This window comes from Cyclopterus lumpus, chromosome 7 (assembly GCF_009769545.1).
Source record: "Cyclopterus lumpus isolate fCycLum1 chromosome 7, fCycLum1.pri, whole genome shotgun sequence".
NCBI lineage: Eukaryota > Metazoa > Chordata > Actinopteri > Perciformes > Cyclopteridae > Cyclopterus > Cyclopterus lumpus.
The window spans coordinates 2,683,709-2,708,423 of record NC_046972.1 but is presented as its reverse complement, the minus strand read 5'-3'; the positions used below and the strand labels follow the sequence as shown (position 1 = coordinate 2,708,423).

At 43.4% G+C, this 24,715-nt stretch overlaps 1 protein-coding gene across 3 annotated transcripts; it reads right to left on the bottom strand.

Moving 5' to 3' along the window:
* Nucleotides 1–1,156: 1,156 nt before the first annotated feature.
* Nucleotides 1,157–22,965, bottom strand: LOC117733373 (DENN domain-containing protein 2D-like). 3 transcript variants are annotated; one of them, XM_034536970.1, is made up of 17 exons: nucleotides 22,714–22,965; nucleotides 16,996–17,062; nucleotides 16,813–16,899; nucleotides 16,647–16,712; nucleotides 10,116–10,163; nucleotides 9,011–9,106; nucleotides 7,547–7,722; nucleotides 6,591–6,703; nucleotides 6,404–6,473; nucleotides 6,240–6,317; nucleotides 5,647–5,787; nucleotides 4,790–4,938; nucleotides 3,266–3,437; nucleotides 3,127–3,177; nucleotides 2,946–3,027; nucleotides 2,623–2,868; nucleotides 1,157–1,483 (listed from the first exon to the last, which is right to left on the bottom strand). In XM_034536970.1, exons 1-17 carry the CDS (start codon nucleotides 22,741–22,743, stop codon nucleotides 1,416–1,418), a joined length of 1,740 nt encoding a protein of 579 aa, XP_034392861.1. In that variant the 5' UTR covers nucleotides 22,744–22,965; the 3' UTR covers nucleotides 1,157–1,415. The 3 variants fall into 3 exon arrangements, with proteins under 3 accessions (XP_034392861.1, XP_034392862.1, XP_034392864.1); XM_034536971.1 differs by having other exon boundaries at nucleotides 22,717–22,965; XM_034536973.1 differs by lacking the exons at nucleotides 16,647–16,712; nucleotides 16,813–16,899; nucleotides 16,996–17,062; nucleotides 22,714–22,965 and adding an exon at nucleotides 14,882–15,361.
* Nucleotides 22,966–24,715: the final 1,750 nt, after the last annotated feature.

Genomic DNA, 24,715 nt, shown 5'->3' with positions numbered 1-24,715 from the left:
GCCCACAGGATTCTCTCTTTGAGAGACCCTGAACGAGGGGGCGTGTCGAGCGTTAAAACAACTTCCTGGAAGTGGCTCCTCCTCGCTTCTCGCTCCCCACAGCAGAATAAGAGCTTTGGGACGGCCGTCAATATGGCGGCGCAGAGCAACTTCCGGTGAGGAGCGAGGACACGTTTAAGGAGACTTGGGATGTACCCCAAGATTCCACTGGTTACCCCGTGTTTGACGTCACATTTCTATGAATTGTGGGCAAAGTCTGCGTATAATGCTGACTTACAGAAAGGGTTCAACAATTCTACCACAGAGCCCTCAAACACTCGATTAGTTGACAGTGGGACAGAACTCAACCCTTACAGATTTAACGGGAGCCATTAAAGTCCGTGAGGGTGGAGATTGAGATCGGGTTTATCTGAAGTTTCCCTTCAGGGAGTTCTGCCAGAAAAGGTTCATTAAAATTCAAACCAGGCTCTTTTCTTAGACTTCAACAGGTCGTTTGTTGCCGTAACTGAACACAATGTCTGTCTGTGTCAAACTTCCCCGTGTGCACCGAGTTTCTGCAACCAATAAAGCATGAAAAGTAAATTAGCAGGTTGACTAGGCAGCTGCTCGAGTTAAATTAAAAGATTCATTATAGAAAAGCACGTCGTCACCGCCAGATAATCCACCAATCACAGAACTGTAGTACTTGCCACTAGCCAATCACAGCACAGTAAGGCAATTCATGTGTCAAAAACAGTATGCCAAAAAAACATTTTCCAGCAGTATTCTGACAAAGTAGTGTGTCCCTATTGAGTGCATACTGCATGCAACGGTTTACACTTTAATGTGCAGCTGCAGTATGCAGACTACTAATAAAAGTACAAAAAGAAAAGTATGCAATTTGGAACGCAGTGCTCAGGCCCGTCACACAATACAGCAGTGCTCCCTGCAGACACATCTGGAGGAGATCTGTCCTCGACTTAGTGCACCTATCTAGTTGTCCCTTTGTTGTAGCCGCATGCCTGTGTATGTTTATTGAGAGCCGGAGTCATATCCCTTGTATGTGTTACACACCTACTTGGCCGTTAAAGCCAATTCGGATTATATAATCGACAATATCCATAGAGGCAGAGGAGGCAAAATGACTTCCAGCAAAACAAAAAACAGACTGCAGGTGTATGCTTAAAAAACTAATCTTTATGTGAAATGATTTTCCTGCTCATCAGGCCACAGGCTGAGAACCAGCACATCAAACTAAAGTCTCTCTTTCTGCCAGTGTTTCACAGAGTAGCAGCGACATAGCCATACAGTAATTCACACATTGGTACATTGATACTTAAATCCAAAACTGAAAGACCACAACAAACACACAGTGCAACATTCACATGGTTTCCTATGAACTCCCTTTATGTACACCCAGGGTCCCGCTCTCAGGGCTAGTGTTTCTTTGCCTTCTCCTTTTTCTTCTTCTCTTGGTATTCAAGGATCTTGTTGTGAAATATTCCTGCAGGACAAAAAAGGACCAGGGCTTGAATCAGTGAACTGGGGAACAGAAACCCCGTAACATGACAGTAAAATAGCATATGGTTCTTTATGTGATAACTAGACTACAGGCTGTAGATAGTTAATTCAATGACGAGGGTGTTTTTAATGTCCAATTATGCTACAGATACAAATGATAAGTAAGTGGCCACGTAACTATGACTACGTCTCCCAAGATGCATTATGGATAAAAAACGTCCAAGATTAAAATGCTATCACGTGGCAGACGGGACAGAATGTCCGAGGTCGTTTAGAAACGGTGTCGGTATGGATGGTGGATGTTTACACGGTACAACGTCCTGCTCATTACACATCTTGCACACAATTCTTTAATCACCATGTTAAAGGATTCCGGTTTATTAATGTGACAAATCTTCAGGTTGTTAATGGTTGAACATCAAGATCAGTGACACAAAAGCTTCGTGCACGTGGTCTTTTTTGGTGGATGCTCTGCAAACAGACCGACTGCATGCTATCTGTATACAATGTGTACTGTTCACTGATATGTGTAGTGTACTGTTCTTGCTGTTAGCGTACATGAAAAAACATACGCAACTGTTTCATACCAACAGGAAATGATACACGGTGCAATTTTAGAACGTCACTGCCAATTCCCCCGCCCATCCCCGTTACTCCGCCTAGCAGTCAGGGCTGCCATGGAGCCCACACGGTCACTCACCAAACTCTCTGAAATACTATCAGATGTTTTGGTTCACAAGCCACCGTCAACTATTTGCTTTCCATCTGTGAGCAGCTCCTCCGTTTCCTTATTGCACTGCATTGTGGGACAGTAGTGTCCACCACCAGCACAATTACAAATGTATGTTTGCAGTGAACTCCATTTTGTTACTTTTTCAGAGTGAATACACTAGGTTCCTAAAACCTGATTAGAATTAGTGTGGATTGGGGACGCAGCTTGTCCTCCTCCGACTTCTCTAGTCAGCCAAGCTTTCATCCTTGTTAATGAGCATTTGGAGAAGCGGTGAGTCTCGTAATGACCTAAATGTCATGACTGGTTGATGTTTTGAAAAGCGAGCTGCAATGAGGCTGAGAAGTTGATCCCAAATCCCATCTTTGACTTGATTTGCTCCCAGTCCTCACCTTGCTGCGGTCCAGGCTGCTGCTGCTCCACCTCCTGGATGAACAGGTCAAACGTCTGCGTCTGGATGAACTTCTTGACAAAGTGTCGAGTGGTCTTGGAATCAATCGCCTTGTAGAAGCTCCTCTTTTCAAACACCCCCTGGCCTCCGCCGCGGCTGTATTTCACGTAGGAGCCGTAATGGCCGACGGTTTTCACAAAGAAATGTAGGAAGGCTTCCGACACGACCCGATTCATCTCCTCCACCGCTGAAAAAAGGACAGAAAACTACATTTCTGCTCCGCTCCGATACACCTGTGTTGGATTTGGGTTGCCGTTCACTCACTTGATGTTTTTTGTCTGTTACTTAGTGCCTCGAGTATTTCCGCCTGGAGCTTCGGGGGCAGAATTGAGCTCTCATCACCAACCTGGAAAACAATGTCACACAAATGTTTTAATTGAATTTCAAAATTACAATTCACAAAAAAAAGAAAGCTTATTTACATTGTTGTTGATGCGCAACCTACTGAAGCAATGAAGGTGTCCTTTTTATCCTCCGACAAGTCGACCACCAGAAGCTGTCCCAGAAAGAAGAAGCAGAATAAGGCTTTCACCAGTCACGCTGTTGTCACAAACCCTGTCGTTGTGTTCTCCATCACGACTCACGTCACTCTGGTCGGTGACCAGGTCCAGCAGGCGTTTCTGGACTCCCAGCAGGTAGGGGGTGGGCGCCATCACTACGTCGATCAGGATCTCCGGAACAATGGAGATCATGGTGTGCTGCCAGAGGAAGGGGTAGAGGAGGGCTGCTACGGCATGGATGACCTGCGATAATGTGCTGCAGGGAGACGAGGGAGCAGATATCAGAACTGAGTCTACACCAACTGTCCAGGTTTGATGGGTCAGTCAAATCATAAACTCAAGTCACTTCAGTTACTCTATTATTTGTGCTGCAGTGTAATTGCAATGACAATCAGCCAACCGGCTTCCAAAACTAATCATTTTCCAACCTAGTACACACGTCGTACCATTTCTGAGAAAAGCCAGTATTTGAATAATGGCAAACGGTCAAATGACGGAAATCTAATAAAACATTGAAAGGGTTGAATAACTGTACTGTAATAACTTATATCTAATGTCCATTTACATCAATAAAACAAAGAAAGACACAAACAGGACCCACACACAGGCGTTAATGCAGAGATTAGAGTGAGGGGGCCTATTACGGTTGGGGGTTCGGTGCCTTGCTCCACGGCAGGAGGAGGCAAACTAGCACCTTACCAGCTACTGTTCCACACTTTGTAGATGGTCCATATGTGGGCTTGTGTACATTCAGTATACATTAAGTTGATAGCGTTGCACAGAAGAGCTAACGCTAGTCCGTCCCACCTCTCCTGGTAACAAGTATCACTGTTACACAACGTTTAACCATGAAGACCTCCAAATCCACTAAACCGGCCTGAAAATGGAAAGATCTGAAACAATTGCGTCTACGGAGCTGAGCCGGAGGGTTGTCTGATGTTACGGAATGATTGGCCCCAGTCTGCGTTTGAGAACTTAGCAAAGGGTCCGTTAAACGTCACAAAGAAGACAGTAAAAGCTCTTGCCAAAGATTGAATAGTTATTTTGGGTTTACAAGCCACAATGCAAAGTTTGTTTTCCAGCTGTGAGCAGCTCCTCCGTTTCCTTTGTGCATTGCATTGTGGGACAGTAGTGTCTCAAATATCCATGTTTTTTAAGCCCGCACACTGACAAATGGTAGGGCAGGAGGAGGGGAACTGGTATTCTGCTTTGAAGAGAGCGTAGATGGATATGACGGCTTGGTCAAGTCGTGAAAATATTCGCAATAGAGCGTATCCCTAAACTGATATTTCTAGGTGTCTAAAATCCGTACACAGCAGTGCATTACTTAGTTTCTTTTCGAGCTGGTTCTCCTGTCTGTTTCTCCAAACTCCATTGACTGTAGTAAAACATTGACTATGGGGAAGAACCTCATACAACCACACTACAACAGAACTATCCCTGTAAAGCTTTGCTCTACAAGTGAGATGCAGCAACATCACCGGACGTCCCGGGGAAGTCACACCGTCCGGTTAAAAACATCATGGGCTGCATTTCACTTTGTGCGGGACGTTTGGTACACGAGCAGTACATGAAGGAGGTCGATTAGGTCTCCACGGCGTGTCATACCCCAGTTCATCAGCGATGAAGACGATTCGTCTCTCCAAGACGGCGGCGGCAAACACCAGTAACACCTCGTTGTCGGTCAGGCAGCCGAACAGCGTGTTGAAGTTCACGTGCTCCAGCCAGGAATCCAGCGGCCGGGTCAGACTGATGATCTGGTGGAGAGTCACCACCACTGTCACAAATATGGAACCAACACGCCGCTGACTTTAAACTCTTGTGCCCGTCTGACTGCCAAGGCACTAACGCCTAGCTCTAAAGGACGGGAGGAGATGCAGGTACGTTTGAGGGCTTTACTTTACATTAGTGTACGTTGTCGGAACAGCCCCTTTAATGGCCACCGTGAATATAGAGAACCATGTCTTTGTCCTCGCTTAACCCTGAGCGCTGCAGCACAAACAACGGCCAGCATCAGTAACAACTTGTGATGACTGCTGAACCATGGTATGCGGCCTGATGGGGGAAGTGTTTCCGTTTCTGCTCCGAGGTAAAAGACGGGTAACGCAAGACAGGTTCACAAACTCCACGGGAGCACAGCTGTAAGTTGCTTCAGGTAATAGGGACACATTTTTTTGCAGGTAGAATAGGGGGTGTACGAGAAGATTTGTACCCCCCGTTCTAACCTGGATATTCGTTTCCTGTCTGATAATTGGACTGCTGGTGTTTCTTCTTCTTAGAGATGTTGCCTGGTTTGGATATTTCAGCGAATAATATCATAGAACTAATGATCAGCTCATCTAATAATTCTGTTGCACCATAAATAGTTTCAAACTTTGCTACCCTGAGTCTTTAAAAGTTAAACTTTTCAAAAAGCCAACAGTCCTTTGATTATCTCGGAGCTTAAGGAGGGGTGTTGGTCTGACCTCGGTGCCCGACTCAGGAATGAAGCTCTTAATCTCCACAGTGTTTCCCGGAGCTGGGAATGGAGCCTCCCTCAGCTTCTGCATGAATGGGTAGATCATGGCCATGGAGATCTGCCGCCGCTTCTCCACCTCGTCAAATATCTGCACACACAGTCATGATGCGATGAATACTAACGTAATCCAAATATCTTTAACTCTCAAGCTTTACAGATAAAGTCTCATTGCTGCAAGAATAATCAGAAGAATAATTATTCTGACCTGCTGTTTCTGATTTTTAGTACATCCATTACTTTATTTTCACACCAAGTACACGTCTAAGACATCAGCACAAAACCAGGAAGTATTGAAATCCTTCAGCTTGGTTTGCTCCAGCAAGAACTTGCATTGTGTGCTAGATGAAAATGCCAGCGTTGTGTTGTTTCTTTCCACATTTTGCTGTCAGAAATGAATGTTTGAACACTGTTCCTGTTCAATTACATTCCTAAATGTAATGGTTGCTATTTTTTTTAATTCATGTTTGGAGAGAAGTACAGCTGAGTTTAGTCCCAGTGAGAAACAAGCTGAAGGATTTAGAAGAGGTCCGGTGGACACACCTTGGAGAAGAGGCCGAAACAAGCCACCGAGCTGATGATGCAGTAAGCCTCCGGTGGTCGAGCTCCTTTCCCTCCAGGCTGCAGATTGGTGGAAGAAATGAGAGGATTGTTAAATGAGATCCAGACGGTGGCACCGTGAAGACAAGTTTAGGCGACACACTGACCAGTAGCCTCCGGCAGTATCCGTTTCTTCTGCTGCCATCAATCTCAGTCAGAACAAAGGAGAACGTCTCACTGGAAAATGTTTCAAGGGGAAAGGAGATGACAAACGGTGTTCACTGAACTGAACCATGGACACAGGAATAAAGGTCACCCAAGGTGACGCAGCAGCAGACAGAGGAGCAGCTGTACCTGTGGTATTCTGTTAAAGGAGCCCAGTTGATGCCCTCCGGGAAACAAAAGAGAGTGATCGCCTTCAGCGTCTTCTCCTCCTCCTCCTTCTGAAACCTCGCCATCCCATCTCTCTGAAAGCAAACAATCAAACACGTTCACGTTTGTATTCCGTTGTCCTGTAATGTTTACATCAGCTTGTCTTCTTCTTCCCTGCCATTTGCTACATTTGGATACAAGCCACTCCACACTGTGCCATTAAAGTGATATAATACCATAGCAAACAGAAATGTGGTTACTCAAATTTAGAGCTCCCTTTGGTCTTAAATCTATGTCACATTAATTATGATGCACAAATCCAAGCCGACCTCTGTGGGAAAACCATTGTGACCGACCAACCCTTGCCCACGGGTCAGAATGACCACATCTTGAATCAGTAGAAACAAAAAGGGATAGCTCACTCTAAAAATCTCAAATACATATTTTTCCTCTTACCTGTAGTGCTATTTATCAGACTAGATTGTTTTGGTGAGGGTTGGTTAATGTTGGAGATATCGGCGGGAGCGATGTCTCCCTTTTATCCTTTTCATGTAATGGGACTAGATGACACTCGCTTTGTTCTGTAGAGAGAAAATAGTTCCTTCTAAACTGCCCACAACAAGGTCTGCGGATTATCTTGAGGAACCGGTCATGATTTCTTTTTTCAAATGTATTTTTTTGCCGCTTTGAGCAACACAAGACGAGTGTCATCTAGTTCCATTATATGGCGAGAAGGCAGGCATCTCTACGTCTTTGAAAAAACGATCTTGATTTGTTTGTTGGAGTTTAAACCACCTCGAACACCCACACAACTTAAATCCCTGTGTGCATGTCCGGGGATGATGTAGAGAACAGAGCGCACCGTGTAACTGTAACCCGTCTCCCTCCAGGTTTGCTTTGTTAGCCTGACCTACTGTACGTTCCACCATCAAACTGACCTTGGGAAACTGGTAGGTGATCTGAGGTTCGTAGCTGCTGCCGTCTTTGGTCTTCTTGAGGCTGACCACCACCAGGTACTCAAAGAAGTACTGGCCGCTGGCGTAGCGGTGCTGCCTGGATGCGCTGTCTGCCGCCGCGGGGCCCGGTGGCTCCGTCGGCTCAGGGTCTTTGACTTCTACACAGAAATGTGGAAATACATTGTGCTTAAGCATCCAGGGTCACCACTGTGGTCCAGGTGGAAAGGCTTACAGGCCCCTGATCTGATGGTGATCAGACATATTTAGTGGTCATAGGAGCGGCTTTAAAACGGTGGATGAACACATTTCGTTATTTTTGCTCCTCCTCCTCAGGATTTTAAACAGAGAACATTTTAGAAATGTATAACTGCTTCCCACCTCTCTCCATTTTTTGTACACATTTTCCCCTCATGAAATATGACAGAAGACATTGATCAACATCTGAAAGTGTGGGGTTAAAGTGCAAGTGACCAACCAGCCAGACTAAACTAAACTGCCCCAGGGAGTGCTCAAACATAGTCAGAGTTCATGAGTTTCTTTCCCTCATGTTTAATTTTTAATGTAAAGAAGAACATGCTCTACAGGAATGCACTGCTGTTTTGTTTTGTTGGTCATGTGTTTGTCATGTTACAAATGGGCTACAAGTGAATTGCGTTGTGCATCCCTGTGTTGCATAATGACAATAAATGACCCTTGACTCCGTGAACAAATGTTTGCCTGTTGGCCCGGATCACCCTCCCGATCCAGGGCTCTGCTCAGGAGACCAGTATCCAGCCTATTCCTCCAGCCCAGCTTCATTCTGTCTTCTCCACTGGCTGCCAGCCTGTTCACGTGTTCTCTGCTGCATTCCTCCCTCTTTGTCCAAAATGAAAGCCCCAGCAAGGGGCTTTTTTTTTTTCTTCTTCTTCTTCTTCCTCAGGCCAGCAGCCTTCTGTCTGTGTGTTTTTAAGGCCTGCTGGAGCATCCCCTACCACTTGCAAATGCACAAATACCTCTGTGTAGTTTTATGATCAGTAGTCCGAATTAGCCTTTCGACATATTTGGGGTGTGCAGCGATGGTAAGTTCCACCTGAAGAATCTGTTCCTTTTCGGTAGTTTGCTTGGCGGGGAATAACAAGCTCTTAATTTGTTTGGTTTTCATTTCCCTCGGTATCAAAGCTAAACCACAGACAGTCTCTGGGGGAAATGAGCCCAATGGAAAACCCCTGGTGTCTGCAGCTGGACTCTGATCACAATTGCGCAACCCTGTTTGTCATGTCTGCTCAGTATCTATTCAGAACTGCTACTCCACACCCCGCGGGTAAATATCACAAGGTCTCCAAACCACAACAAGACCCAACGCCCAGCACCAACTCCTCCCCTCTCTGCTCCGACACTCAGGTCACCAAGGTAACAGTGAACAACAAAGTGGAAGTACTTGACGTGTCACTGTAATGTAATACTCACTATCTTTTTTGCCCTTGCGGAAGGAGGACCACATGGCGCTGAACCTCTTGAGGGCCCCTTGTGGTCCATCTTCGTCTTCACCTGATGGGACGGCTGCTGCAGAAGAGAAAGGCAGAAGCTGCTGAACGCTGAAAACCTTCCCACGACCTTCTGGCTCCAAGTGACACCGGTACGGGGGCGGGGCCAGACAGGGAATACCATTGTCACAATGTCTTTCACCAAATACCACGATATCAGTTAACTTATTGATGACTATTGGTGCTTTCACAAGTTATTTATAGTGACCAAGTATTAAAGGCAAATAATAGGGCAGCTAGAAAAGTCTGGTGAGTTCAGAGAATGACATCACATTACTGTAATGCAGCTTTTAAAAGCAGGAAATGACTATACTTATGACATATTACAATATCTAGTCTCATTTCAAAATATCTATACAATATTGATATATTGCCCAGCCTGTAAATATGTCAACAAATAAATATAAACAGCTGCTCTCTTAAAGCCTGCGGGCAAAGCAGGGCAATACGATGACATACACAAAAGATGTCTATTGTATATATGGTTTCTTCATAGTTTCCATGACACCATAGGCTTGTTCGATATGGACTCATTTTTTTCTTTAGAATTTAACTTATTCTGCACTAACATCCTTAATAAAATGAGAACATGCTCCTCATTTGTCGAGTCACATAGGAGTAAACAAAAATAGGCTTTAACATGTGCTTATTTCATAGGTACTATTTAATTATTAAATTATCAGAAAACATGCTATGTATATATATATATATATATATATATATATATATATTGTTATTGTTATTGTTATCGAGATATGGCATCCAGGATAGGAGGTTTTGGCCATGTCGCCTGACTTTTTGCAATACACACTTGACTATCATATCATACTTGTCATGGTATATATTCTGCTTTCATTTGTAGTTGTTGTTCTCAGCACAATGACAATAAAGATCCAATTATAGTTCTTTAGAAATGATTCGACTTAAAGCGACCAAGTCCAATTAGGAACCTTGTATTTGAAGATCCAGGGTAAAGTGGTTTAAGAAAGCCTTAACTTTACAGTCAAAAGAAAAGTGTCTCCACTTACTGTGTTTCTCCGCCACCTCAGAGATGAGGTTATCTTTGGGCGGCTCACCTGGACAACACATAGAAGAGGAACTGTCAGTTTGCTAAATACTGTGACGTCACTTATGAATACTTAATTTTGTACATTTCTACTTTTGGCCAAAGTGGAGTGAAAAACATCTGGAGGAGCGTTTCAGGAAGACTTCGAAAAGCCCAACAAACTGAACCCGTATTCGTTTGTTTCATAAAGAACACGAGGCCGCTAAGACCTGTCTGGTTGGAGCGACCTTGTGTTCTTTATGAAACTTTGAAGTAGGAGTTCCTTTTCAATCACAGATGGTCACGGTGAATCCAGTGCGAGAGCGAAAAGATGCAGCATGACACTGAACAACTTTCAAGCATGAAATTTGACCCTGACCGGGTAATTTATGGGTGTTTCACAGGAACGTATTTTGCCATTTGTTTTGTTACAGGTGACAGTTGTTTAAAAAGCATCTTAATGGAAGTATGTCTGGGTGTCACATTTATTTTATTTGGTTCACATTTAAATTGAGATTTTTCGGGAAATTCATCTCATTTGCTTTCAGGTCACGTTTCCATGGTAACTAAACAGAGTTCCTTGAACACAAGCCTGATTTGTAGGGTCGGCATACTTGTGAAACACCCCTCGGGTACACAAAATACCCGATACTGATCCGTTTCAACCAAGCAACCGAGCCCACTCGACTAAAAACACAAACTAGAGTATGTTGTGGTGAACAGCGCCTGGTGACGACTGCCCAAACAAGGGAAGATCCCTGCGGACCGAGCTAATATCACACATACCAGAGCTCTGGTTGTTGTGGAGCACACGATATTCATAAGTACTGTAGATGAAACTAAATGTGTAAACAACAAGTGCAGTCTTTTCCATCGGGATCACAAAGTACGAGAGCAACCCTCATCAACAACATGATGTTGATGAGGGTTGCAGTATACCCACAGTATTAGTCCTGTGGGTATACTGCAGCTCAAACAGTGCTAAATCATTTGTTTACATCAGACTCCAAGGAAAGAATTTTCATGCTTGTGCTGCATTCAGGTCCTGTGGGGATAAAAAAAAAGAAAAGAAAACGGCATTCTACAGGACAATTCTGTCAGATTTGGAAAATGCTCTTCATAATTTACAATACGTGTCAAACGTCAGTGTTTTTGATTCATTATTTCATATTCAGATCAACTGTTTGTAGAAAATATTATTTGGTTTAACAATGACTCAGAGAGTCCATCACCAAACGTTGACTTCCCACTGCAAACAAGGAAATAAAATTAATTAATTACCAACAAAGTTCAAACTTCACAACTCGTCTCATCTGAAAGGAAGAAGGGAGAGAAAGAGAAAAATACCTTGCTGAAAATTATCCAAAATAAAAGTTGATACGGTATCTATTATTATATAGCAACAGGAAACCATCTACAAAGTAAGCCTGTATTTTATTATTAATGTAATGTTATAACAAAGGAACGTCCGATCGAAATTGTACCAATTGTCAATTTCACTTTCATATAGTGAAGTAAAAGTGAAAAAACTAAAATGACACAAGTTCATGACAAAAATATACTACAGTATCAAATATGTATTGTATTGTGTGGATTATTCAGAGTAGCTGGGACGGCCTCATGCAAGCACATTTCCCCCTTGTACTTTTTTTAAATGATTGGGTATTTTTTACTTTGGTTGAAAGTGTATGGGCAAGAGAGAGGAGGGAGACATTTCCCCGAGCCAGAATGGGAGATGGGAAGTCCCTTGTCCACCATGACGCCTTCATGGAATAGTTTGACAGTTTGGAAAATATTTGGGATACCACTCTCATGTCTGTGGGGTTACAAGGCTACCGACCAGTAACTGGTAGCGTAAACAGGGTTTACATGAAGACTGTAAACTCGGTCCAAAGGTAACAAGACCATCTACCTATTCCCCCCCCCGGCAGCACAGAAAAACATCCAGCTCTCTCTAATTGGAATAAAGGCACAATTTAGGGCCGTGTATTGGTTACCGTTCAATATATACCGGGATAATAATATATTTGTAACACTCCAGTGTGTCAATATTTTCTTATGCCGCTACAATTTGCAGAAACGATTGAAACGTTTACCAAGAAACAAAAGCCTGTTTATGATCATCTCAACACAATACAATGCCGTCCAACCGGTTTTTAATTAAAAAGGGCCCACACAGTCTTTGGAGACCGAAGTGATTAGATGCCTAATGTGTCGAACTTCCTTTGTAAAGAGGAGGCCGCCACACGGAAGAAGAAGCTCTAATCCCAAGTGAATCACTTGATGGCGAAACCGGTTCCACTCGACCACAAACTGCATTCTTGTCGGTGTGCGGTCGTCTCACTGCAATGCCCGGTGTGCCGTCAAACACGATCTTGTGTTCACCGCAGAATGAGACGTACTCGTCTGCGTTCGTTTAAAAAGCTGAACGCGTCCGAGAAGAGCTACAACTGGAGGAGATAACTTAAAAAGACATTGTCCAGGTTTCACTTTCAATCTGGGTCCTCACAACAACATCAACAAGAACAACCTTTACAGAGGCCTGAAGTCCGCCTTACTCAACCTCAGTCTGTTTTCACTGTGTCAATAGCCACGCCGGTGTTTCCCCATCCAACGGCGTGCAGTTGAACCGGTTTGCACTCACTCAGCAACCAAGAAACATAAAAAAATATGGAGCAAAATCTACACTAGAGGACTCTTGACATGGACAATGTCTGAAGCTTCGACATGCTACTGCCTAGATGTGCTGCTGCCGTTCAGCTATGACGAGGGTGTAAACGTGGTTCAACAGCCTGCCGCCCTCAGGCTCCTGGACATGTTACAACCAATTCTATAAGAAAAGGAATGGCGCAGTCACTAATGAACAACAGAGCACTGCCCAAATCCTGTTCAAATTACATTTGTCATTCAGAAAACCTGCAACCTGTAGATTTCAAATATAATCTCTCCTGACCTAAAACAAACAAAGTCCCACATTCAGACAGTTATATAGCTCTCAAAAAGTATGTTTCATGCCCAGTGGGATCATTTTTCAGTGTCAATAGCTGCATTCCTGGCTTAATCTGTAGCCAGCCACGGAGCGCCTCACACGGCCTCTGCTGCGTGGAAAGGTGTTCGACTTCAAATGTGAGCGGCGGCCGGGTAGCCGATGGATTACACCAGCGTTACAAAGGGACTGCAACAAAAGAGACATGTGTGACTGCCATGTCAGCTGCCTGGGCTCCAAAGTGACCCACATCATCAGATTGAATCCATTAAATGACTAAGAGCGGAATAACATGTCAAGATTCAACGCATCGAGTTAGCATCATGGGCCCGATCCCAATCTCGTCGCTCTCGGAAACTAGGTGAGGATTTAGTTCTGTCGCACTTTCAAATCATTGAGTGTTTGAGGGCTCTCTCGCAGGCATTGTGAGCCCTTTATGGACCCTTTCCATACATCTGCATTTCTGCAGACCTTTGCCTTAGGGAATTACCCCCAATTCATAGCGATATGACATTAAACATGCAGGTTACCAACCAGAGGAAGTGTGTAAGCCGGAGATATAAAAAAAGAAAGAGAAGATACACAAAGAGGACAACACCTGGGTGGTTTTACATATATATATATATATATATATATATATATATATATATATATATATATATATACATATCTATATACACATATATTGATATGTGTGTGTGTATATAGATATGTATGTATATATGTATATATATATATTATATGTGTGTGTGTGTGTGTATATATATATATATATTATATGTGTGTGTGTGTATATATACATACATACATACACACACACACACACACATATATATATATATATATATATATATATATATATATATATACACACACATACATATCTATATACACATATATAGATATGTGTGTGTGTATATAGATATGTATGTATATATATTATATGTGTGTGTGTGTATATATATATATATATATATATATATATATATATATATATATATATATATATATATATATATATATATATATATACATACACACACACACACACACACATATGTATATATACATATATACACGCACACACATATGCATACACATGCATATATATATATATATATATATATATATATATATATATATATATATATATATATATATATATATGTATATGTATGTGTATGTATATAAACCACTTAACAGGTGACGTCAGTGAAGTCCGTGAGGGGTCAGGGTGTAAGGCTGTAGGGGAGACACGGGGATGTGGGCGCTAGTGCACTTGTCATGGCCAGAAGTCGGACTGGATGGACACGGTGAACGACTGAAGCCTGCTTCACTGAGGCTCGGGGACAAAACGTCTCTTTGACTTCCAACACCAGTCTGCTGCCAAATCACACTAAACTGCGATGAGAAATACGCGGATTTTACGTGTTGACGTCTGAGGTGCTGAACTCTCAATTCGGCGTGTTCATAAATTATTTCAGCAAGCTTTTTCCAGTTTATTTCACTATTTGTCCGCCGTATTTAACTCCCAACGTAGTTGACAACTTAACACACGGATATACAAGTTGCGCGAGACGTCAACATCACGCTCCAACAGGTTGGCTCTGTCTGCTACGTGATACCTCAGTCGGTACACGGAACACCGTGCCACAGTAACGCAAGCCATTTTTTGGTTATGTTCTTCCGTGTTTTTTATTAATCTGTTTCTATCTCCGTAGACTACGTCACGCGCAGACTTCATAGTGGATACATGTACTCACTCCATCTGCTCCTTAGGTTCAGTCCAGCCCCTTTCCTTCTCTTTACCACCGTTCCACTCATATCTGCTTCACCCCGCGGGAACCCCGCAGTCCTCTCGGCTGTTTTTTCGGCGAAACTCCGTAACACAGCAGCGGCACTTTACCGTCTCCATTCCCGCACACACATCGCACCCTCTGCTCGCGCACACCGCCCCTCTCCGCGTGCTTCACGGGCTCAAACTGCTTCTGCCGCTTGGAGCGTGCCCAAGCCTTAGTGTGCTGTGTTGTGTTGCGTTCAAGTCAGGTCCGCAAAAACGCTCCGTAACGTATTACCCGACGGTTGTTCGCTACCAGAGCAGTTGTTTTCTTCCTCTGTCTGTATGGAGAATTTGGTTCGCGACCAGTAAACTGATTCAAGTCACACGTCAAGTTAAAACATAGGAGCTCGACCGCAAAACAGAAAGAAAAAGGTGTGCGAGGAGTAGTTCTTTAACTGTAACCGTGAAGCAGTAACTTCATAGGATCCTGTGAAAGGTCATGACTTTTCTTCCTCTTTGACAAGACTGTAAATACACTTCTGAAAAATGCTGTTCTTTATACTGTAAATAGAGAAGTACCCACAGCAATAAAATTAAGTTGACATCTGTCAAGTAGCCATGAATTCCCCGATCACATCAGTTTTCAAAGGGCTAATAGCTTGCATATTTTCTAACTAACTTTATGATGTTCTCCATACTGGTAGGAAGCGATATGGTCTGGACTCCAGGGTACTTCAGTGATGCACTTTTGGGGGACTTGTGAAGGCAGATCTGAAAATGAATGGTCATAATTGATGCAGCAGCTCCAACTCTGAATCCTATACTTCCCATAATATAACCCAGTATACCCTGTATAATACACAGGCTGTATACTATACAACAGACTTCATGAACCAAGCTTCTCAGGCTTAGTAGTATTTATATATGACTAGTAAAAATACCATGACATGTCAAATTATGAATACCCCTTTAATAATTCATAGTTTGCAGTACTACTTGGTGTGAAGCCTGTATTGGATTTCTGTGATTAATCTCATCTGCAAAGATGCGAGTTCACGAAGCCATACCTTTATTCTCAAAACCTTTTTTTATTTTTTGTATTTATTATTCTCTCCAACCCCTTTCAAATGGATCAATATCTCATCCCATCTTGATAATGCCGCATGCGCATTGCCAATTTGTATTCTATTGCCTTTACAAAATTGTCCTCTCTGAAAACCCTGACCATCTTTCCCCAACTTTAATCAAACCCTTTGAGTTGCTTGTAACATTTTGCTTTTAGCTTCCGCAAACGGAAACAAATAAAGTAGTTGTTACTGAATGCTTTGCATAAACTTTCATTTGAAAATGCTTCTTTTTTAAAAAAATGTCTTGGTTGGTGCAAATGAGTAGTATGTACATTTAATTTTTAGGAAACACACACATACAGAAGAAAAAGGGGCATTTGCTCCTTGAGGGAACTTGAAGCCACAACAAGGATTGTGCTGGAGAACGAGTCCTACCTAACAAGTGCATGGACATCTTTTTAATTAGCATCGCCAAAACTCTTAGCACTTAAGAAGGACGGTGGGATGGTGAGCTCTAGGATGACATCCAAAATCCCCTCTGCATTAACGCGAGCAGCTGGTGAAGGAGCCAGTGGTTGTACAGCCTGAATGAAACAGCTGATGCCGAGTAGCCAAGGCTCCATTTAGCATTGCACCCTTTGCCATGTCCACTCTATGCCTGTGTCGTGCCTTCCTACGTACCTGTCTGCTTCACCTGGTCCCGGGTACAGTTCGCCTGCGAGGCACCCTCTTCACCTGGGACTGACTCTAGGATTAGAAATGAAAAAGAACCCACAAGGATTTGACCAGTCTGTGATTGTTGTGAGACGGATTAACTGTGGGGGAATTAGAAAAGGGCACTGCTAACCCTTTCTCGATGTCTCCCGCACTGATGAGAACGACCGCAGCCCTCTCCGCCGTGTAAATGCACCCTCTTCAGGACTTTTGCTCTTTTCTGCAGAGGTTCATGTCGACACAATGACGGGTCATCAGCGAGTAAAAAGCTGAGTGAGTTGTCTGTGAGTGTGCATTGCATGATCCGCTGTCTTACTTTTAACACGGAAGGATGAGAAGCTGAGACTCCTTCTGGTGTTCTGAGACGGTTGCTGCTCCGATGTCTAAGAGAAAGTGGAATAAAGATACATAGAAATGAAATAAAAAGCTACGAGGCAATGTATGTAATCGGTTAGTGGTCTAGTAAGAAAGATTAGTCTAATTTTCCACCTTGCTGGTAAAAGAAATAAGCATGTTGTATCCCAACTACTGGTTCCTAATGATTTTGGTGACCCTCTTGACCTTTTCGGGTCACAATTTTCACTTTTGATCCAATGTGTCTTCACTAATCTGGTCATTTGATGATTGATCTAGTGTTGTCGATTTCTAGGTGCCTGATTGCCAAAACCTTTGCCGCCGGATCATTGGCTTGTTCTGCCGAGTCTCAAAACGTGCATTCTCTCTACTGACCATCAGGGGTCGATTCCTCTGGTTGCAAAAAGGAAGTCTGACTGTAAAGAACTTCTCACTTCCCACATTGTAAACATGAGTTTATAATTCATCAGCATTAACGACTGCACCTCCTCCACTGCTCCTCTGTCTCAGGGCGTCCCCCAGGGTTCGATGCTTGGTCCTCTTCTATTCATCCTCTACCTGCTCCCTCTTGGTAACATTATACGTCATCACGGTCTCCTCTTCCACTGCTACGCTGATGATGTCCAGCTCTACATCTCCACAAAGGCCATTAACACTACGACTCACTCCACTCTGACCAACTGCCTCACTGACATTAAATCATGGATGCAAACGAATTTTCTCAAACTCAACTGTGATAAATCTGATATGATCATCATCGGCCCCAAATCTCTCACCAAAACCAGTCACAACTTCTGCCTCACCATCGACAACTCCACTCTGTCTCCCTCCCCTCACATCCGCAACCTCGGAGTCATGTTTGACAGCAACCTCTCATTTGAACATCACATCAAACAAATCACCAGAACCTCCTTCTTCCACCTAAGAAACATTGCCCGTCTTCGCCCATCACTTTCCTCATCTGCTGCTGAAACTTTAATCCAAGCCTTCATCACCTCCAGAATTGAGTATTGCAATAGTATTCTTTATGGCACATCTTCCAAAATCCTAAACAAACTCCAATACATCCAGAACTCTGCTGCTCGCCTGCTCACCCACTCCCGCTCCCGTGATCACATCACCCCTGTTCTCCAGAGCCTTCACTGGCTCCCCGTCCCACAACGGATCCAATACAATATAAAATCCCTCTCCTCACTCACAAAGCCCTCCATAATCAGGCCCCCTCCTACCTCACCGACCTGCTCCACCACCACACTCCATCAGGCCCCCTCCTACCTCACCGACCTGCTCCACCACCACACTCCATCAGGCCCCCTCCTACCTCACCGACCTGCTCCACCACCACACTCCATCAGGCCCCCTCCTACCTCACCGACCTGCTCCACCACCACACTCCATCCCGTCGGCTCCGCTCCTCTGATGCCGATCTCCTGTCCATCCCACATAGGACCAAGCACCGGACGTGGGGTGACAGAGCCTTCTCTATATCTGCCCCCTCCCTCTGGAACTCTCTCCCCAAACTCATCCGAGACTGCACTGATCTTTCCATATTCAAATCGCAAATCAAAACCCACCTGTTCAGAACTGCTTTTAATGTGTGATTGTTTGCTCCATGTTCTTATTATTTTTATTTATTAGGGTCCGAGAAACTGACAAAGTCCCTATTTGTTTTACCTGTAACTTTAGTTATTCTTATTTTTTTAGCTTTTAGGATGTTATAATTCTGTTATGTAAAGTGTCTTTGAGTATCACGAAAAGCGCTATATAAGTTAAATGCATTATTATTATTATTATTATGGTCTCAATCTCTAGTTTCAAGTCTTCTTCAATACAGCATGATTTATCAGTATCATAGATTATGGTCCATTTAGAGTCAAATAGACCATAAAGCAGAGTATACTTTAGGGCGGGCTTACTATGATTGACAGATTACTGCCGCTACCAGAGACATGGCGATGGCGGTAATCCAAAATGGCGACGGAGAAATCACCGAACTCAAGACGGGTGACGTCACGATGACTTTGTCCACTTCATATATACAGTCTGTGGTCCTCCTATAGGCAAGTAGCAACAATAATAAGTGCAGCTTTAAACTTATATACAGTGTTTTAAATGGAATACTGTACATTCCCACTTATGTTTAAAGAGCATTTCATGGTCACAGCTGGTGGTCCGGCTCACGCGTTCTGGTGTTAACGTGTCTTAGTCAGCGTGGTCACTGATACCACTACAGACAGCAATCCTTTGCTGCCTCTCAGCCACTGGTATGATTAAACTGGAAGCTCATACTGCATGAACTTTACATTCTGCATGGGAAGACATGGCCGCTATTTATAGCCAACCAAAATGACAGGACATGATGGTGCCCTATGGGAAAACTCCCCGGCATTATAAACCACCAGTGTACAAGTGGAATGCATCGATGCAGGGTTAGTGGAGCGCGTCGTAAAGCAAAATATTTGTAATATTAGTTTGTTCGAGTTGTAAAACGTTGTCTGTTTTCTGTTCTTGCCATCACTTTCTGCTAGCTTCAACATTTGTTTTTCAGTCAGTCATTGATCTAATGCTGTGGAAAGATCCTGTGGTACAGGAAGGATTTTATGTTTCGTGTTAGTTTTGATTAAACCATAGTAATATAGTATCCATATAGTGAGCATGAGCAGCGTAAGGGAAAATAAACGAGCAAAGACAGAAGAGATGCCACCGACTGACACTGATCAGTGGACAGTGCTAAGAGAAAAGGGAGAGTTCCATGTTGGAACTATATCTTGACTAACAACAGTTTACCTTTCCACCCAGCACAGCTGTGCAGCGTTTTTGACCCTGAAGGTATTGCTGTTCTTTGACAAGAAATAGTACCAGCACGCAGCTCCACTTAAACAGCTTAGATAAGCATGATACAGAAGCTTTAGAAGTGTTAACTGAACTTTGGACGGAGCCAGGCTAGCTATTCCCCTTCCCTGCAGTGTTTATGTTAAACTAGGCCAAGCATTGCCTGATTCCAGATCTGTACTTAACCCACAGCCTTCAGATCAATATTGATCATCATCTTCAATTTACTCTCAGAAAGAAAGCAAATAAGTGTATATATATATATATATATATATATATATATATACTTATTTGCTTATTGACTTTTACATTGTAAAATGAACTTTTACAAAGTCAATATGTGTAGAGCTGGAAACAAGTAATTTTTGGGGCACACTCACTGAACATGAAGCCCTGAAAAAGCATATCAGACCATCAAAATGCAAATGTTATTTGCGGCCTCTGGGTAATGGCCGTTGGAGTGCTTTCAGACCTGTGCACACTTGCCCTTCCCCTGGTTTATCATTCACTTCAGACGGAACAGATGGCCTCAGTCGCAGTGACCACGCCTGTAACTACTCCATCCCGAACACACTCTTTTATGACAAAACTGCAGCGTGTTTCTGCGGCTTATCGCTTCTCATTCAATAAAGCAGGTTATTGTCTTCTCCGCTATATTATCACCCGCACTATACCTTAATGTGAATGTTCCTAATTTACGTGAACTTTCCGATCTTTTTCATTCTGCATTCTGTCAAAGCGGATAACTTGCCAGAGGTGTAATTAATATCAATAACACTCACAAAGTTCATTGTTCTTCAGAAGGAGTACTTTTACTTACTTAAAGCTACTACAATGAACTTTAAATGTGTGTTGATTTTGGCGGCCCCTGTGGACAAAAGCGGTGGAGTTTCAGAGCACCAGAGTCCCTTTCAAAAACCTCTCACTTTACTGCAGCAGGGTCTGGGAGTCTATCCCACTCAGTCCTGGTTCCGGTTCTGCCGGGCCTCCCTCAGCGGGCCTACTAATGCAGCCTGGGCCTCCAGCAGCGTGAAGTCAGGACTAGAGAGGAGAAGCTCTGCTCCTGGAGGGTCTGGGTCTGTCCACGGGGGGCTGGTTGCTGCCGGAGGCCCTACTGGAGTCTGAACTGAAGGAGTTTCTGGGGAACATGATGCATTCGACCCGTTGGCAGTGATGACAAGAGTTAATAATAGCTATATATAAATAGAAATATATAAATAGACAGTAGTCTAGTTTACTTATTTCGAAGAGGTTTGTTGTACTCTTCTATTCCTACGATATTAACTAAACCCATTCTTATTTCATTACGTGAACCTCAGACTTCAGGATCCTGCTTTTAACTGAAATAAGTGAAATATTACCGGCACTGTCCTACTTATCACCTCTAGTCACTCCTCAAACCTTGCGTTTGTTACTTCCAGACTAGATTACTGCAACTCCTTATTATCAGGCTGCTCTAATAAGTCTCTTAAATCCCTCCAGTTGATCCAGAATGCTGCAGCTCGTGTACTCACAAAAACTAAGAAAAGAGATCACATGACTCCTGTATTAGCTGCTCTGCACTGGCTCCCTGTCAAATCAAGAATCACATTTAAAATGGTTCTCCTCACCTACAAAGCCTTGATTGGTGATGCACCATCATATCTTAAGGAGCTGTAGTACCATATTGCCCCACTAGAGAGCTGCTCACTAAATGCGGGGCTACTTGTGGTTCCTAGAGTCCTAAAAAGTAGGATGGGAGCCAGAGCCTTCAGTTATCAAGCTCCTCTTTTATGGAACCAGCTTCCACTTTCAGTCCGGGAGGCAGACACAGTCACCTCATTCAAGAATAGACTTAAGACTTTCCTCTTTAATAGTGCTTATAGTTAGGGCTGAATCAGGTTTGCCTTGGTCCAGCCCCTTGATATGCTGCTATAGGCTTATAGGCTACTGGGGGATGTTTTAGGATACACTGAGCACCTATCTCCTCTTCTCTCTCTCCTTATGGATGAATTTACATCTCTCCATTGCACCTTATTAACTCTGCTTCCTCCCCGGAGTCTTTGTGACTTCACGTCTCATAGGGTCCATTTGTACACTGTACTGTGTGTGTCTGATTATTACGTTTGCAATGCGCTGTATCTCACTGCGATACATTGCTCTGTGTTTTGCTAATGTTGTTACGCATTGCTTTTGAGGCATGCTTTGTGATAGTATGTCAACTTTGGGAGAAGTACCTAAGTGTTGATCAGCAGTCTGATGCTAAACTACCAGCGTGGAAACATAAACACCCAGATGGAACGAGCAAGTAACCAAACACCGTGTTTTTGTTTCCGCTGAATGGAGTAGCCCCCAGCATACCATTTAGAATTATGATGATCGAACCTGTTCAACGCTACAATAAATACAATATAAAGTAGATCATTTGTAATCAATCCTACATTTCACTGGAAGTCTGGACGGATCAGGAAAGACGTTGGGAGCCGAGACAGGTGTGCAGGAAGTCGAAAAGCTGATCTTTACGGCTACATTTCACATCTTTACACATGACATTACCCTCAAGTCAAGAAACACACACACTCTCTCTCTAACACACACAGACACCCTTCCCCTAGACTCAATATCAAAGTGGTGTTATTCTGTGTTGCAATTCTTACCACAGGAAGTAAAAGTGAAGTTGTTAACATCAAAGTTCTCCATTCCTCCTGTCATGTGACACTCACAGGAAATATATATATATATATATATATATATATGTCTGTTTGTTTTCTCATTCCTAATTACCTTCATTTATGACATTTTCCAGATACTGACATGAATAAATCTGTACAGGGAGCACACGAATGGCTGATGGAAGGAGCACACTCACCACCTGCGCTTGCTGTGACTTTGTGTCCATTTTTCTCGGTTGAGCAGATGAAAGTGAATCCGGTTCTAAGGTTCTGACTTTGTCATCATTTGTTTTTGTTTTTTTCAAATTGTATTCCTTCAACCAATAAGCACCAGCTTAAAACGTGCTCCTGGTGTGTAAACGACCGCCGCTGGTGACGATGAAGCAGCGAGTGCACTGTTAGAGGAAGTGTACTTGCTGAAGTGTGCAGTCGATGGACTTCAGTCTCAGGCTGGGATTTCCTCTTTCAATGTCAAAGTACAGCGTCGTTGGCGATGAGTGTGTGTGTGGTGTGTGTGTGTGGGGGCGGGCGGGTGTGTATCGTGAGGTGCAACCTGTTCATCGGCTTTTGGAATCAGTTAGTGCCTTTGATAATGATTATTATTGTATATGCACTTTATAAACCTGAGTGTGCTAGTCACTAAGTCACTAGATAGAGGAATTAGTGGGACGTAAAAAGAAAAGACCATATCTGTGATATGTATCAGTGTTAAAGCTGTGTAACGCTAAATCAGTGGTGTACTCTTTTAAGTCCTGGTCACTGGTACTCACACAATCTATATAGGGACTGCTCACAGGGCCAGTTTAAAGCCCCTGAGGCAACTTTGTGATATTGGGCTCTATGAATACAACTGACTTGTCAAAAGGCCTTTCTGGTGTCTTTGTTGTGTTGCCTGGCTCCCTGTCTTTGTCTCCACCTCCTGCTCACTCCCCCCAGGCCATGTCCTCTCCTCTCATTCCTCAGACCTGCCGTCCTCGAAGCAGCCACTAGATGCGCTCAGACTCCAGTCCTGCTACACATTTTGGTCCATTGAGAGTCAAATAGGCCATAGCAGGGTATGATTTAGAACAGCTGTTCTAAACAGCTGGGCTTTTTTTAAAATTGTAATTTCTAAAACTATTTACATGTATTTCTGATGTGCTAAGCCAATCACCACAATGCAATTTTCACACAGTTAGCTAGTTATCGTTTCCTTGTATGCAGAGACACAATGGATCAGTTCCTGAATGTGAGAGATAACCCTGCACCAGTGACAGCTCCAATGCATGTAGTGAGGAAATATGCCCTCAAATACATTCACATTTTGATTCATAATAGCAGCTGACAGTGGCATACCACATATTTACAGCCCAGTTAAGCTCCTCTTTTTTCTTGTGTCTCATGTTGTGTTTTTGGGGGGACTGGGCCTTAGAAGTGGGTTCCTTTTGAAAGGGCTCTCCCATTGTCTCCTACTACCTGTGTTAATAGTACTAGTTGATAGGACGTGACTGGGGTAGACTTTTCAGTTATGTCGGTGTTCATGATTCACTTCAGGCCATTGTTACTTCAGGCACCCTGTGCTCTGGACTGCTTCGGCCATATGAAGACAAATGTTCCCCCAAAGTCATCTCTGAGTACATGGGTGGGAGCCTCATCGTTGTTCTCCTGCATGAAGTGGATTCAACACGTCAGCAAACAGCGATACGAGTATATGACAACTTGTTGACGGTTCTCTCTGTGTGGTAAGGGTGTGTGCTGGCAGCGCAACCACTTCTACTGTACATGTAGAGGACAGTGTGACTGCAAGGTCACGGCCAGTGGGAGTGTTTTCTAAAGTGGATCTGTGGACACAACAGATCAAAACTATACAAATCAGAACTGTGTGTGTTCGGGCAGGTTTGACTACAAAGTGTATATGTCGCACATTTCCCCAAACAGTATTTGCAAACAATCTTATCCAAACAGCAAGGTCACACGCGAACAAAACACTGACCTTGCGAACATCCTCTACGCGTTGAGGACACATTGTACACATGAAAGCAGTGTACTATGACCATGTCTGAATTACTGTGTGGAGCTACTGTCAGTCTGCATGGTACAAAGACAAAGAGCCGTGGTAAGTAAACAATGTTTAAAACACTGATTTTGAAATCAAGGAACCTGAGACTGCACAAACAAACTGTCCTGCATGCAGAAAAACAGTACTGACATCCTGGCAAC

Coding starts and splice junctions, on each gene's coding strand:
- LOC117733373 (XM_034536970.1), bottom strand. CDS start 22,743: ATGGACACAAAGTCACAGCAAGCGCAGGTG. Junction 6,318..6,403: donor GATACTGCCGGAGGCTACTG/GTCAGTGTGTCG, acceptor ACCAATCTGCAG/CCTGGAGGGAAAGGAGCTCG. Junction 2,869..2,945: donor TAACAGACAAAAAACATCAA/GTGAGTGAACGG, acceptor TCCTTTTTTCAG/CGGTGGAGGAGATGAATCGG.